Source organism: Xiphophorus maculatus, chromosome 2 (genome assembly GCF_002775205.1).
Source record: "Xiphophorus maculatus strain JP 163 A chromosome 2, X_maculatus-5.0-male, whole genome shotgun sequence".
Classification (NCBI taxonomy): domain Eukaryota; kingdom Metazoa; phylum Chordata; class Actinopteri; order Cyprinodontiformes; family Poeciliidae; genus Xiphophorus; species Xiphophorus maculatus.
Window position 1 is genome coordinate 30,860,103 of NC_036444.1, and position 15,831 is coordinate 30,875,933.

General features: G+C 39.1%; 1 protein-coding gene across 2 annotated transcripts in view; it reads right to left on the reverse strand.

Moving 5' to 3' along the window:
• Nucleotides 1-13,879, reverse strand: part of LOC111605839 — a 31,704-nt gene extending 17,825 nt beyond the window's left edge. For both annotated transcript variants that reach the window (XM_023324745.1, XM_023324752.1), the window contains exons 1-5: nt 13,710-13,879; nt 9,906-9,986; nt 9,313-9,446; nt 7,937-8,120; nt 2,701-2,798 (exon numbers count right to left, since the gene is read on the reverse strand). In XM_023324745.1, coding sequence (XP_023180513.1) covers nt 2,701-2,798; nt 7,937-8,120; nt 9,313-9,446; nt 9,906-9,986; nt 13,710-13,799 — 587 coding nt within the window. In that variant the 5' untranslated portion in view covers nt 13,800-13,879. The remainder of the gene's footprint in view (nt 1-2,700; nt 2,799-7,936; nt 8,121-9,312; nt 9,447-9,905; nt 9,987-13,709) is intronic.
• Between the last annotated feature and the right edge of the window lie 1,952 nt (nt 13,880-15,831).

Consider the following 15,831-nt stretch of genomic DNA (forward strand, 5'->3'; position numbering starts at 1 on the left):
CTACTACCGTTAATGCGGCTCGTACCGCTGCATGCCCCCTCACAATATATATATCAAAACGTGAGGCTCAATCCCGTGAGGGGAGCTATTACTTTTGTTGGCATTTCGAGTAACTGTGGCGACATAATTAACAAAAAACGAGCCAAATTTAACTCAAAACAAAAGTCTAACTGACACAAAACAGTGTCAGTTAGACTCAAAATAGACATAGAATTTAGTCTGCCTCTCTGAACTGCTCTTCAGAACTACAATGACTGAAGGTTAGAACTACAACATGGCGGACACTGAGTGCCTACAAAAGAGGTCTGAGCTGAATGTCAGAACTACAACATGGTGGAACTGTCAGTTACTACAGAGGAGGACTGAGCTGGCCTTTAGAACTACTTGTGTTTTGGGCTTTTTATAACTGATTTTACCCAACCATTGTTACACATGGGATTAGTGTGGCAATTTGAAATTAAGCTTAATGAAAATTTCAAAATAAAAGCCTTGAATATTTTTACATCAGATAATTGCTCTTTTTGGCTTTATTTGACTTTTTCATCCAAAGCACTGTTACACATGGGATTAGTGTGGCAATTTAAAATTAAGCTTAACAAAAATTTCAAAATAAAAGCCTTGACAATTTTTACATCAGATAATTGGTCTTTTGAGCATTATATAACTGATTTAACCCAGCAATTGTTACACATGGGATTAGTTTGGCACTTTGAAATGAAGCTTAACAAAAATTTCAAAATAAAAGCCTTGAGAAGTTTTACATTAGGTAATTTCTCTTTTGAGCAATAAATAACTGATTTAACCTAATGACTATTAGACATGGGATTAGTTTGGACCTTTGAGATTAAGCTTAACAAAAATTTCAAAATAAAAGCCTCATCATGCCCCTGAGGTTAGTGCACCGCCGCAGGCGGTGCAATAATATTATTCTGCATTATCTTTTTCTCTCAGGTTAGGGAACTGCCTTGCACAGCAAGGCAGTTCATTAGCATTAGCATTTTAGCTTAAATAAGCTATTAGCTATTTATTTGACTTATTAGCCATGTTTTTTCTACTTCTTGGAGTAATACCATTATAGAAAACATCCTAGTGATGTCCCACATGCTAGTGACAGCAATCACGCTAACATTAGCATTTTTGCTCATTTTAGCTGATACACTTACTTTATCATACTGAATGGTGCAAGTGAATGTTAGTCAACAGTCTTGTCATTCTCCTCATACTATTGCAGCTTTCTCTAGCATTGATGCTAATTTCTAGCATCAGAACGCTGGGTCCAAACCGACGGGCACACTGTGGCAGGCCCCGGTTAAATTTCTTCAGGAATTTTCTAGTTTTAAATTGCCACACTAATCCCATGTGTAACAGTGCTTTGGATAAAAAAGTCACATAAAGCCAAAAAGAGCAATTATCTGATGTAAAAATATTCAAGGCTTTTATTTTGAAATTTTCAGTATGCTTCATTTCAAAGAGCTAAACTAACATCATGTGTAACAATGGTTGGGTAAAATCAGTTATAAAAAGCCCAAAACACAAGTAGTTCTAAAGGCCAGCTCAGTCCTCCTCTGTAGTAACTGACAGTTCCACCATGTTGTAGTTCTGACATTCAGCTCAGACCTCTTTTGTAGGCACTCAGTGTTCGCCATGTTGTAGTTCTAACCTTCAGTCATTGTAGTTCTGAAGAGCAGTTCAGAGAGGCAGACTAAATTCTATGTCTATTTTGAGTCTAACTGACACTGTTTTGTGTCAGTTAGACTTTTGTTTTGAGTTAAATTTGGCTCGTTTTTTGTTAATTATGTCGCCACAGTTACTCGAAATGCCAACAAAAGTAATAGCTCCCCTCACGGGATTGAGCCTCACGTTTTGATATATATATTGTGAGGGGACATGCAGCGGTACGAGCCGCATTAACGGTAGTAGGAAGCGGCAGTTATTTTGAGGTGTAGAACAATAGGTGCCTGCCATGCAATGCATAGGGATTACATCCCTATGCATTGCTATGGGCAGGCCCCAATTATTAAATATTATCAGATTCTGAATAGTATTTCAATTTGGACAGGGGTCAGTTGGCGTAAAATTTTTTTTATTATCCCTAGGGGTGGCATGATAGAAAATAACCTGGAAACACTGAAGCAGGTGAGTGAATATTTTTGGCAATATAGTGTATGTGGTACCCATATCTTTTTTATATTCTTGTTCATGCATTCATCCTTTATTCATTCATTTCTGAGCATACCATCGTAATTTTATGTTCTAGATACATAATGATAAATAAAAAATATTATTTCTTGTCTTATGTCTTATTTGCTTCCATGAAGTAAATAACACTTGTGATGTCTCATTTGCTGCATGTCATGTGATGTAGATCAGCGTTTCCCAATTCCGGTCCTCAGGCCCCCCTGCTCTGCATGTTTTAGATGTGCCTCTATTCCAGAGCAGCTGATTCAAATGATTGCATGACCATCAAGTGCTGCAGAAACCTGTTGATCACCCATATATTCAATCCAGCTGTGTAGCAGAAGGGAAACACCCAAAACATGCAGACCAGGGAGGCCTGAGGACCGGAACTGGGAAACGCTGATGTAGATGATGTAGGCCACTTAAGGGTTTTAGACACTGAGGCCTAGTGGTAGCATGTTGCTTGTTTAAAATGTCAAAGCAGAATTTGCAAAACATCTCCATATAAGTTGTGAGCTTTACTGGTCTCTAGGAATTTCTTTGGTTCTGCCAGTGGTTGACTTGCTTGAAGACTGGTCTTGTTTGTCAAAGGTCACCATCTTCTCTTTCCTTTCCAGTCTCTGCAAATACAAACATAGAACTGACTACAAACACATGTACAGCTGAACTCTGTGGCACTGCATGTACACTTTTCCTTGTGATTGTCTTATGTTCCCATTTCTATTCTAAGATTTTTTGTGCTCTGCATTGATCTTTTTTCTTTTTGGAATCAAAATGACATGACCTGTCAACACATTACAATAGCAGCATGAAGATGTGAATCTTGTCCTATCTCTTGCAATTGATAGTCCACAATTACAATTTACAATACCTTCTGCCATGTAAACTTTAGTCATGGTTTACAACAGAACATCCCTCCAAAGCACACTGTTATATTGTCAACATGACAAATCAATTTGACTGTCTTATTCGAACACAATGAAACTGTAAGGATTTGGTTGTTTCTGTGTGTTTATTTAGGTTTCTGTGTTCTGTAGAATCTCTGTGTTGTCCCATTTCCCCCTTGATTAGTTACACCTGTTCCTTGTTTCTCTTGATTGTCTCCCTGTGTATTTAAACCCACCTGTTTTCCTTGGTCCTTGTCTTTTCTGTCCTGTTCATCCAGATGTCTGTTGTTTACCATTTGCTACCAGTTTTGAGCCTTAACCTTCCACACATTCTGTGCTGCCTGGATTTTGGACTTTGGATTTGTATTTTCACCATTAAATTACCATTTATTCTCTCCAACTTGGGTCCGCCGAGTCTGCCTCACCACCTTCATGACCACACTTCATGACAGAAACAAGGACTTGCCATTCTGAGGCACTGACATGTTCACTGACAGATTTTTACCATTGAGAGATAAACTGCAAATTTTAAGAAACTGGATTTTGCAGGTAATCCATGTTGTTTCTTTACTAATAATTTTGAGAAATATGCTTACTGTTTTGCCAATGAATTTATTTTAGTTGATCCAAAATTAGTTGAACATATTGGCCTAAATATGTTGTAATTTTCCTATTAACTAAAAAATTTGTGATATGCTAAAACTCAAATGCATATCTGTTGTCATATTTTTCATTCATGGAGTTTGCCATTTTCTCACCTGATGGGTTAATGACGTTGCTGGGACAGTTCTGTACTAGAATCTACAGAGTAAACACAGGAAGGCTAACTTTACCTAATTTGTTTATCATGTTGTGCTTGACTGGTGTAATTTTAGATAATGCCACATTGTATCACTGTTGGTTGTAAATAAAACAACAGTGAGGTCAGACTGGATCATTTCCAGACTGAAAAGGTAAAGAAGCGCGATCAACCAGTTTTCTGAAATAGTTCAGAGGTATGAACCTTCAACTGGAAAGTGCATGTCCTGACAGTGGAAGGACAAAGATTGGGTCGGGGTCAATAGTCAGAGGGAAGAAGAGGAGCGCGAGAGAGCCAAACACAACTTCCGAAGGCCTTACATGGTGCCCTCAACATTTCACTCCAGGCGACTGAGTCATTTGTACGAGCGAAAGTGACGAGGGGTCTAACAGGTGACAGTTTTTATCCACAAAGTGCCTAAACCCAAGAAACCTCACATCTCTTGCCTCAATGACTACCGGCCAGTGGCACTAACCCCTGTGGTGAGAAAGTGTTTTGAAAAACTGGTCTGGGGTCACATCGCAGCACTTCTCCCTCCTGGCTTTGACCACCACCAGTTCGCCTGCAGAGCCAACAGATCCACAGAGGATGCCGTGATCACGGCCCTCCCTGCTGCTCTGTCACATCTGGAGCAGTAGGGCAGCTATGTGCGGATGCTCTTTGTGGACTACAGCTCTGCTTTTAATACCATCCTCCCTCACAGACTGGTGGACAAATTGGGGGACCTGGGCCTCCCTCACTCCACCTGCATGTGGATTCTGAGCTTCCTGACCAACTGACAGCAGAGAGTTAAGGTGGGAAAACATACATCCACTGCCCTCAGCCTTAGTACTGGCTCTCCACAGGGCTGTGTGCTGAGCCTCCTGCTCTATTGTCTGTACACATACGACTGCACCTCTGCCCACCACAGCAACACCATCATCAAGTTTGCTGATGACACCACAGTGGTGGGGCTCATCTCAGGAGGCAACGAGTGCGCCTACAGGGGTGAGGTGGAGAGGCTGTTGCAGTGGTGCAGGGAGAACAATCTGCTCCTCAACAACTCAAAGACAAAAGAACTCATAATAGATTACAGGAGGTATAAAACGGACATTACACCACTAACCATTGGGGGAAAATGTGTGGAGAGGGTAGCTGATTTCCGTTTCCTGGGGGTCCACATTGAGCAGGGCCTCACATGGAACATGAACACCTTCAAGGTGATAAAAAAGGCCCAGCAAAGACTGTACTTCCTGAGGGTTCTCAGGAGGAACAACATCAAGGAGAAGCTACTGGTGTCCTTCTACAAGTGCTCCATAGAGAGAATACTGACTTACTGTATCTGCGTATGGTATAACAGCAGCACTATGGCTCAAAGGAAAGCTCTCCAAAGGGTTGTGAATACAGCCCAAAAAATCCCCTCACTGGAGGACCTGCACAGCGACCGCTGTCTAAGAAAAGCACAACACACCACAAAGGACACTTCTCACCCTGGACATTCTCTGATCACACTGCTGCCTTCAGGCAGAAGATGCAGAGCAATCAGAACAAGAACCAACCGTCTCAGAGACAGTTTTTACCCGATAGCAATAACAAAACTAAATGCAATCGAAAACAACCATTAATCATCATGATTGATGTATGTGAGAATGTGGCTATTCTTATTTTTTTGTTTGTTTATTTTATTTATTTATTTTTTACCAGTTATTTGTTAATTCTTACATTGTGTGTGAATTGTGAGACAGTTATTTTTTGTTTTTAAGCATATTCACTGACTGATGGCACCTTTTAAATTTCGTTGTCCTTGTGACAATGACAATAAAGATTTACAGTATTACAGTATTGCCGCCGGCTGAACAGAGAAAAATGCTGGAAGGAAGATCAGACATGCAGCGCTGGAAACTTTTTGAAATGCCAACAGAGCTAATTGCTGCTGCCGCTGGTACTGAATATGTACGACCAAACCGACACCGGACCCTAAACAGCTGTAACTGGACCAGACACTGAGCTAGAGAGCTACTTGCTTACGGATCACACAGTCCAACCACAGATATGTGTCTTTCATTGTTTCATTTACAGTTAGGGCCAGAAATATTTGGACAGTGACACAAGTTTTGTTATTTTAGCTGTTTACAAAAACATGTTCAGAAATACAATTATATATATAATATGGGCTGAAAGTGCACACTCCCAGCTGCAATATGAGAGTTTCCACATCCAAATCGGAGAAAGGGTTTAGGAATCATAGCTCTGTAATGCATAGCCTCCTCTTTTTCAAGGGACCAAAAGTAATTGGACAATGGACTCTAAGGGCTGCAATTAACTCAGAAGGCGTCTCCCTCGTTAACCTGTAATCAATTAAGTAGTTAAAAGGTCTGGGGTTGATTCCAGGTGTGTGGTTTTGCATTTGGAAGCTGTTGCTGTGACCAGACAACATGCGGTCAAAGGAACTCTCAATTGAGGTGAAGCAGAACATCCTGAGGCTGAAAAAAAGAAAAAATCCATCAGAGAGATAGCAGACATGCTTGGAGTAGCAAAATCAACAGTCGGGTACATTCTGAGAAAAAAGGAATTCACTGGTGAGCTTGGGAACTCAAAAAGGCCTGGGCGTCCACGGAAGACAACGGTGGTGGATGATCGCCGCATACTTTCTTTGGTGAAGAAGAACCCGTTCACAACATCAACTGAAGTCCAGAACACTCTCAGGGAAGTAGGTGTATCTGTCTCTAAGTCAACAGTAAAGAGAAGACTCCATGAAAGTAAATACAAAGGGTTCACATCTAGATGCAAACCATTCATCAATTCCAAAAATAGACAGGCCAGAGTTAAATTTGCCGAAAAACACCTCAAGAAGCCAGCCCAGTTCTGGAAAAGTATTCTATGGACAGATGAGACAAAGATCCACCTGTACCAGAATGATGGGAAGAAAAAAGTTTGGAGAAGAAAGGGAACGGCACATGATCCAAAGCACACCACATCCTCTGTAAAACATGGTGGAGGCAACGTGATGGCATGGGCATGCATGGCTTTCAATGGCACTGGGTCACTTGTGTTTATTGATGACATAACAGCAGACAAGAGTAGCCGGATGAATTCTGAAGTGTACCGGGATATACTTTCAGCCCAGATTCAGCCAAATGCTGCAAAGTTGATCGGACGGCGCTTCACAGTACAGATGGACAATGACCCCAAGCATACAGCCAAAGCTACCCAGGAGTTCATGAGTGCAAAAAAGTGGAACATTCTGCAATGGCCAAGTCAATCACCAGATCTTAACCCAATTGAGCATGCATTTCACTTGCTCAAATCCAGACTTCGGACGGAAAGACCCACAAACAAGCAAGACCTGAAGGCTGCGGCTGTAAAGGCCTGGCAAAGCATTAAGAAGGAGGAAACCCAGCGTTTGGTGATGTCCATGGGTTCCAGACTTAAGGCAATGATTGCCTCCAAAGGATTCGCAACACAATATTGAAAAAAAACTATTTTGTTTGGGTTATGTTTATTTGTCCAATTACTTTTGAGCTCCTAAAATGTGGAGTGTTTGTAAAGAAATGTGTACAATTCCTACATTTTCTATCAGATATTTTTGTTCAACCCTTTAAATTAAACATTACAATCTGCACTTGAATTCTGTTGTAGAGGTTTCATTTCAAATTCAATGTGGTGGCATGCAGAGCCCAACTCGCGAAAATTGTGTTACTGTCCAAATATTTCTGGCCCTAACTGTATGTTGTTGAAAGTGGCAGCAGCACCAAAACACCAGCTCCATCATCATTCCTCCTTGTGTTTTCTACATTCCCATTGATTTCAATGCTCTCTGGTTCATTCTGAAAAGGCTTAAAAACATTGCCCATGGCTATTTTGGCTAGATGAACCTAAAGCAATCGGACCTCTAAACGTTATTTACAAAGAATGCATTGCAGTGTGACCAACATGGCAACGTTCATGTAACAATATTTTTTTATAATTCAGAAAAACTAAACAACCTAAATATTTCTCAAATAAAGTATATTATTACAAATAATCATGGATCCTTTTAAGAATTCTTTGTTTCTGAGTAAAACTTTCAGACATGATGATAGTGTGGTCTCACCTGTTGAGTTGCTTGTTCCCTAGGATACCGGGAGAGGTGTTGTCGCAAGATCTTTGTCTTCATCCAGTCACCCAGAAAATGCTCTCGGCAGTACACCGACTTTCGGGATAAGATTCGTTGGTACATGGCCTGATTTTCCTCACTGATAACCATAAGATCCTGCTTCCTTTTTCTAGTATTCATACTGAGGATACAGAAAAAGTTAAACAAAAGTGTTCTTTTGTTTCCTATTTGTCTAATGTCCCCAAAAATCTAACCTAAAGAAAATGCATCACATAGCACCTGTATCTAAGGTTATGAAGAGATTTCACTTACAGTAAATCACTAACCTGTTCTGGATTCTATATAACCCATTAGTGGACTTTTTACATATTCAGCATTCATATATATTTCATATTGCCACAAGTATTTGCCCACCCATCAAAATGATCAAAGTTTGTTCCAATCACTTCCATGGCCACAGGTGTATAAAATGAAGCACCTAGGCATGCAGACTGTTTTTACAAACATTGGTGACATAACGGGTCGCTCTCAGGAGCTCAGTGAGAGTGGAACTGTGATGGGACCCCCCCTGTGCAAGTGTTGGATGCAGTGGTGTAAAGGCACTATACTCTAGAGCAATGGAGGCATTCTTTGGAGTGACGAATCACACTTCTCCTTCTGGAAATCTGATAGACGAGTCTGAGTTTGGTGGCTGCTAGACTTGGTGGTACTTGTCTGTCTGCATTGTGCCAAGTGAAAAGTTTGGTGGACGGGGGATTATGGTGTGGGGTTGTTATTCAGGACATGGGCTTTGCCTCTCTACCAAACATGACTGTGCACCAGAGCATAAAGCAAAGTCCATAAAGACATGGATGGAGAGTCTGGTGTGGATGAACTTGACTGGCCCGCAAAGAGTCCTGACCTCAACCCTATAAAACACCTTTCGGGTGAATTAGAGCAGAGAGTGAGAGCCAGGCCTTCTAGTCCAACATCAGTATGTGACCTCATGCGTTTCTGATAGAATGGTCAAAAATCCCCATTAACACTCCTAAACCTTGTGGACAGCCTTCCCAGAAGAGTTGAAGCTGTTCTAGCAGCAAAGGGTGGACCAACGTCATATTGAACCCTGTGGTTCAGGAAGGGGATGTCATTTAAACTCATGTGAGTCACGACAGGTGAGCAAATACTTTTGGCAATATAGTGTAGCTACATTGATATTAATTTCTATTTAACATATTAGATGTGCTTGTGTAAAATAAATATTTTAGTTAAGAATGAAATGAAAGAATAGCAAAGCCTTTCATGACATCAACTGTCAAGTGACTCAAAACATATAGGTGACTTATAAATTTGTTTCTTTTATATTATATTAAAGTAATCCCAAAATGTCTAACCTTTTAAAGTAGTATTCATTCCTGTCATTCACTGTGCTTTTGATGTTAGCCATCCTGGAAGCCAAAAGACGATCGTCTCTCATCCTGGAAGCCAAAAGACAATTGTCTCTCCTGGCAGCAGACAGTCGTCGATCCTTCACCAAGTTAAAAACCAGAAATTTAACATGGAAACATATTAAAACCAATTTTTAAATTTTCAGAGAATGTCTTTACAGTCCATACACTGATGTGTCTCCACAATTTGAAGACAGTTATTTGCGATGTAGAAAGAGGAGGAAAACCTATCAAATTATTTTTCAGTTTTTAGAAGAAATAGCCATCTGAGCTAAAAATAACCTACAATAAAACCTCAGACTAAAGACTTTATAGAAACACCTTTTGCGTTTTCTTACAGCACTCAGTTTTCTTGGTCTGTCAACATGCAAACCTTCATTTGTCAATATTTGCCCTCTTTGCCTTTCAAATATTCTGCACATTGATTTTGTTTTGGTATATATATGATTTGTAGGATACTGTACAGTTGGTCAGGAAACTGTTGCATATAGCTGGCTTTATGACTTGTTGCATCTGTGTTTGTGTGTCTGCTTACTGACCTGCAATCTCTTCATTTTACACTGGGAATTTGCTGATTTGCGCCTTCTCCTGGTGTCCACTACAGGGTGGGCAAATTGCACCTGTGCAGGTAGAAGCAAAGAAAACCGACTTGAACTTGGTTTGTAGCAGGTGTTGTGGATAGATGTAGCGCTGGATCACGTGGTGTTAGTGGTGATTGTATAGTAGATCACATGTTGCTCACCTGGTGACTTTAGTGAGTGGGTGATTGGGGAAGTCTACTTTTTGCTGACCGCTTAAAGGTTGTATGTTTTTTCGTCTTTGATCACTGTTTAAACCTGCGGATCCGTTTTTAATGCTGCTTTTGGACACGAATGTCTGTTATTCACTTATGTTCTGCCTTCGATTTTTGATGATATTGAGGAAAATAAAATCATCTTAACTGCAGCTTGGATTTAAGTTTTGATCAGCTGGCGCAACCTTGTTTGACAGTCGCTAATAGCAGGGTTTTTCTCCACTGTGTCTTGTGTTGCTTAAGGGGCATGAAATGTCAAGACTTTCTCTAGCTTTTGTAGCTCAAACTAACAACTACTGTTTCTCACACTGATCCAGGTTCTGATGGAGTTTTTTGTTCTGTTAAAGGAGAGTTTTCTTTTCCATTACTACAGGAGAAATTGTTGCAAAGTTAGTGATTAATGCAGTTGACTGTCCACTATCTGTATGTGCTAGGTTTGGAAGAATGGTTGCTTCAAAGTCTATGACTCAATGTAGTTGGTTAGGTTTCCAGACAGAAAAGATTTTCATAATTTACATAACATACATAACTTGACTGTGGGATCATTTAATATCTAGCAAAAACTGAAATGTATGTAATTTACTTTAAATCTATCTATATGGGGGATTCAAGGTTTCAAAAATTGTCATACCAGCTCAGTACGAAATTCAGACTCAGGTCCCATCAAGAGGCCTAAAAATAACATCTATCTGCCTGTCTGTCTGTCTGTCTGTCTGTCTATTCGTATTTTATTGAACGCGCCAAGTTACAATAAAATTACAGCAATGCAATAAACAATAAACAGCCAAAGGAGTGAGTAGAAATATAAACTTATTAAAACCCAACCCTTCTCCAGGAACATCATGTTTATAAGTGTTGTATCAGTATACCTTCATTCTACTTTCAGGTTCCTGCTTGGTACGATTCATTCAATAATACGCTAATAACAACTCTTACTACAAAAATAATGACAATATTGACTCTTACAATTACTACGGTGGCCCTGAGGTGCAAACCACTTCAGCAAATTGAAAGCACAATTACAAATTACAAAAGCACTACAACATTAACGAAGCACAATTACAAATTACGAAAGCACTACAACATTAAGGAAAGCACTACAACATTAACAAAACGGAAAGGGTATGTCCTAGTTGGAGACCTAAGAAATCGCTGGTTGGACAATAGGCATGAATACTATACGCAGAGTCCTATTACGTCACCGCCATCTTGACAGTGGCAGTGGAGAAAACGTGCTACGTGGACTAGTTTCAACGTTTTTACTGTACAAAGTGGACCCACTGCCTTTACGTTACGTTTTTCAATTCATATCTTGAAATAGCAAATGCACATTGAATTATAGAATAGTGTTAATATGTTCATGAATACATCACTGTAAAGGTATGTGTGTGGGTTCATCAATAAAAACAATTTATCAGAATCAGCTGTATCAAATGTAATTATTGTGCCCCAAAACAATTAAATAATCACATCAAAAAGTTCGAAATGTTGTCCTTTGTTTTTGTTTTTTTCATTCCTATATATAATAATGTGTGAGAGATTGTATCAGTGGCATTCATAAACCTGAAATACTTTGCAGAACGGCACTTTATGAAGTTCGGTCCATTAACTTGTATTAGCTTGCTGGTAGATAAGCCACTCTCAATATGGCGGACGCTATAACGTATCGCAACAACGGGCCGACACGCTCAAGCGATAACTTCCGGTTCAAAAGCACTGTCGTCCAATCAGCGATCTCTCAGGTCTCCAACTGGGACACACCCTTTCCGTTTTGTTAATGTTGTAGTGCTTTTGTAATTTGTAATTGTGCTTTCAATTTGCTGAAGTGGTTTGCACCTCAGGGCCACCGTACAATGCGCTGTAATAACAACATAATACATCAAGATAGTTTCTCATATTTAGTGCAAACTGTTTCCTTATACAAAAGTTTGAATTACCGTATTTTCCACACTATAAGGCGCACCACATTATAAGGCGCACCTTCAATGAATGGCCTATTTTAAAACTTTTTTCATATATAAGGCGCACCGCATTATAAGGCGCAGAGAATAGACGCTACAGTAGAGGCTGGGGTTACGTTATGCATCCATTAGATGGAACTGCGCTAAAGGGAATGTCAACAAAACAGTCAGATAGGTCAGTCAAACTTTATTAATAGATTACAAACCAGCGTTCTGAAAACTCCGTTCATTCCCAAAATGAACAGCTGTTGCTTCCTCCACTTCTGCACCATTGAGTCGTTCATGTTAAATTCTCCCGCTGCTGCTCTATTCCCGTGTTCTACTGTGTGACTGATCGCCTTGAGTTTAAACTCTGCGTCGTAAGCGTGTCTCTTAATAGGAGCCATTTTGGGGTCTTTACACAAAACCCAGCGTGCACCGCGCGCTTCTTCTTCTACGGGGGAAAATGAAGTCGGCGGCTGCTTACCGTATTTGCAAGACCTGTTGTGGCTCAATATTGGTCTATATATAAGGCGTACCGGATTGTAAGGCGCACTGTTGGCTTTTGAGAAAATTGAAGGGTTTTAGGTGCGCCTTATAGTGCGGAAAATACGGTATTTAATGTTCGTATGTTGTTTTAATTCATGTTCCATAGTTTCACACCACAGACTGAAACGCAAAAACTTCTTCTTGTGGTTATGATCTTACAAACTTTGGATTTGTAGATTAAACAAACTTTCAGAAAGAAGGAAAGAGAAAAAAACACATCCAAACTATTTGGATTATTTCTGAGTTACTGAGTTCCTTAGTACACTATACGGTGTACTAAAGTCACATCTGACAGTTTTGATTGTGTCTTTTTTGTGTTGGTAGTCTGAATGGTTAATAAAGGGCCGTTTTCATGTGTAGTTCCATCTCAATTTTACACACTGAGATGGAACTCAATGTGTAAGAGTTCCACATTGAACAGAAATAAACTATGGAGGACCAAAACTGACATAAGAAATAATATAAGAAATAAAAGTATAAATATATATTTATCCTTTTATTTTTTGTCAGTTTTGGTCCTCCATAATAACATGCAGCGAATTAATCGATTTTCAATCAGTTTTTGTAACAAAGAGTTATATAAACACGTTTTCACTGAGGCTCTTTAAATGTGTATATATTTGAAATTTGAAATTGACATTTCTGACTATATACACAAATGTCAATTTGACAAGCTGGTCTATTTTGTATACAGGCGCTTATTGCGAGGGAACGCAAAAGTATTGTGAGGTAACGCAAAAGAAAAAAAAGTTCTCTATGTCCCCTAGGAGGCTCCGTAGATTGCATCTTCCCAGTGGAACAAATAATCAACGGGAAGAAGAAATGGACAACGTGATATTTATAACGGTCACGGAGAACACTGGACACAAGAGGAAAGTGAGGCGGAACTGGAGGACCAAATCCCCAGTAATAAAGAAACAGAGGTACACAACAGAAACGTCATTAAAGAAACACATTTGATGTAATTGCATAAATATTAATATACACCGAGGTACATTACCCTTAATATAAAAAAGTCATCAAATTAAACCTCTTGCTACAGCCTTTTCCCATCATCCTACCTTGTCGAGGTGGTTTGAATAGCGTCTGGATTGCCATTTCTGCTGCAAATGGTTGGCGACAGGATGAAAGGGCTGGTAGCTCTTGTACATGTCGATGTTAATTTAACCTCTCATCGATGGAGCTGTCTGTACTGGCTGTGTGTTGACACATTGTTGCCTAGAGACGTTATTCACCCACCGCACCACCAGATCAGTTTTTTTTTATTTTTTTTAATAAACTTTATTTACAAATAAAGAATATACAGTGGCAGACAGTAGTATGCTCGAGGTGCTGGGGTAACAAATCTATGGAAGCCCGTTTCCGCCATTCTGTAAAATTTTTTTTATAAATTATCTCATTATAATGAGATAATATTTCAAAAATAATGAGATACTATCTCAAAATAATGAGATACTATCTCAAAATAATGGGATACTATCTCATTACAATGAGATACTATCTCAAAATAATGGGATACTATCTCATTATAATGAGAAACTCTATCTCAAAATAATGAGATACTATCTCATTATATTGAGATAACTTGAGTTGGCTCTATAGTTTGAGATATGCTCAACTTGATAGAAAGAAATTGATATTGATAATATCATTGAGCAATACTTTAGAAGTGGTTTTACTAATCTTGAAATCTTGCGAGTTTTGGAAGAAACCCATAATGTTAAATTAAGTCTCCGGACACTGGAGAGAAGACTGCAAAAGAAGCGCCTTTGGCATAGAAAAAATAAGACAGATGTTGCAGAAGTGGCCTCTTTTATTGAGCAACAACTACAAGGGTCTGGGAGACAGCACGGCTACAGGAGGATGCACCAGAAATGTTGGATGGCTGGCATAGTCACAGACAGGGAAACAGTACTTCTTTTGATGCGCCTATTGGATCCCACCGGGGTTGACCTGTGTGCACAAAATCGCTTGAGATGAAGCTTATATGTCAGTCGGGGACCAAAGTATGTCTGGCACATCAATGGGTACGACAAATTAAAGGCTTATGGGATATGTATTAATGGCCTCCAGATCAATTTGCTGGGGCCTGCTTTAGAAATTCATAGGGAGGCACCTATTGTTCTACACTAAATAGAATGTCTCTTTATTATAATAATTTATTTTTCTTTCGTTACCGTTAATGCGGCTCGTCCCGGCAGTGCATTAGCCTGTTACCTAAAATAAGATTTTAGCTATTTTTCTTACTTATTAGCCATGTCTACTATATTGAATGGAGGAAGTAAATGACAGACAACATGCTAGTGACGCCCCACATGCTACTGACAGCATTTAGGCTAACATTAGCATTTTTTCTAACTTTAGCTTATACACTAATTGTAACATACTGAATGACATACAGTACGTCCATGTTACTCAACATGCTTGTGATTCTCCACATGGTTTTAAGTACATTGTAGCTTTCTTTTGCATTGATGCTAATTTTTAGCATCAGAACGCTGGGTCTAAACTGACGGGCACACTTTGGCAGGCCCCGTTTAAATTTCTTTAGAAATTTTCTAGTTATTACTGTGCTATTCTCTTTGCATTGCTCACAAAAAACAACACATATACTCATCATTTATACATTTTATGCTGTAAAAGTAGATTCTTCACTCAATCTGCACTTTAAATTCCCAAATACTTGTTTCAATGGAAAATAGTCTATGGTCATTGTTATCCTTCACTGTAGTTTGAATTGACTTTTTAACATTTATTTTTAAATTTGTTAAAATTGTCACTTTGTCATGACAGCATAGTATGAGACAGATAATATGTAAAACAAAAAAAAATTAGTTGAAAAATGCATTTTAAGAAAGAGTTGAAAAACTTGAACTTTGATCGGGTATAGGTTTTCGTATCTTTTTCCATAAATATTAAGAGGTTTTAACTTTTCTTGATAGATTTCAGACCACTGAGCTCACGGAGGTCAAGGGTCTTTGTCTCCTGCGGGCCGCCAGACATAGTGGAAGAAAATTATTCTGCTTTCTTCAGGACTTCTGTAGGTGTTGCAGCTATTTTCTTTTCTTTTTTTTATGATTTTAGATTGATTTTCAAAATGATAGTAACTATTACTGTTAACTATTTTTGCCTATTGATAAATAGATTTTGGCCAAACTGTTTGATTGTTATTAGCATAAGAAA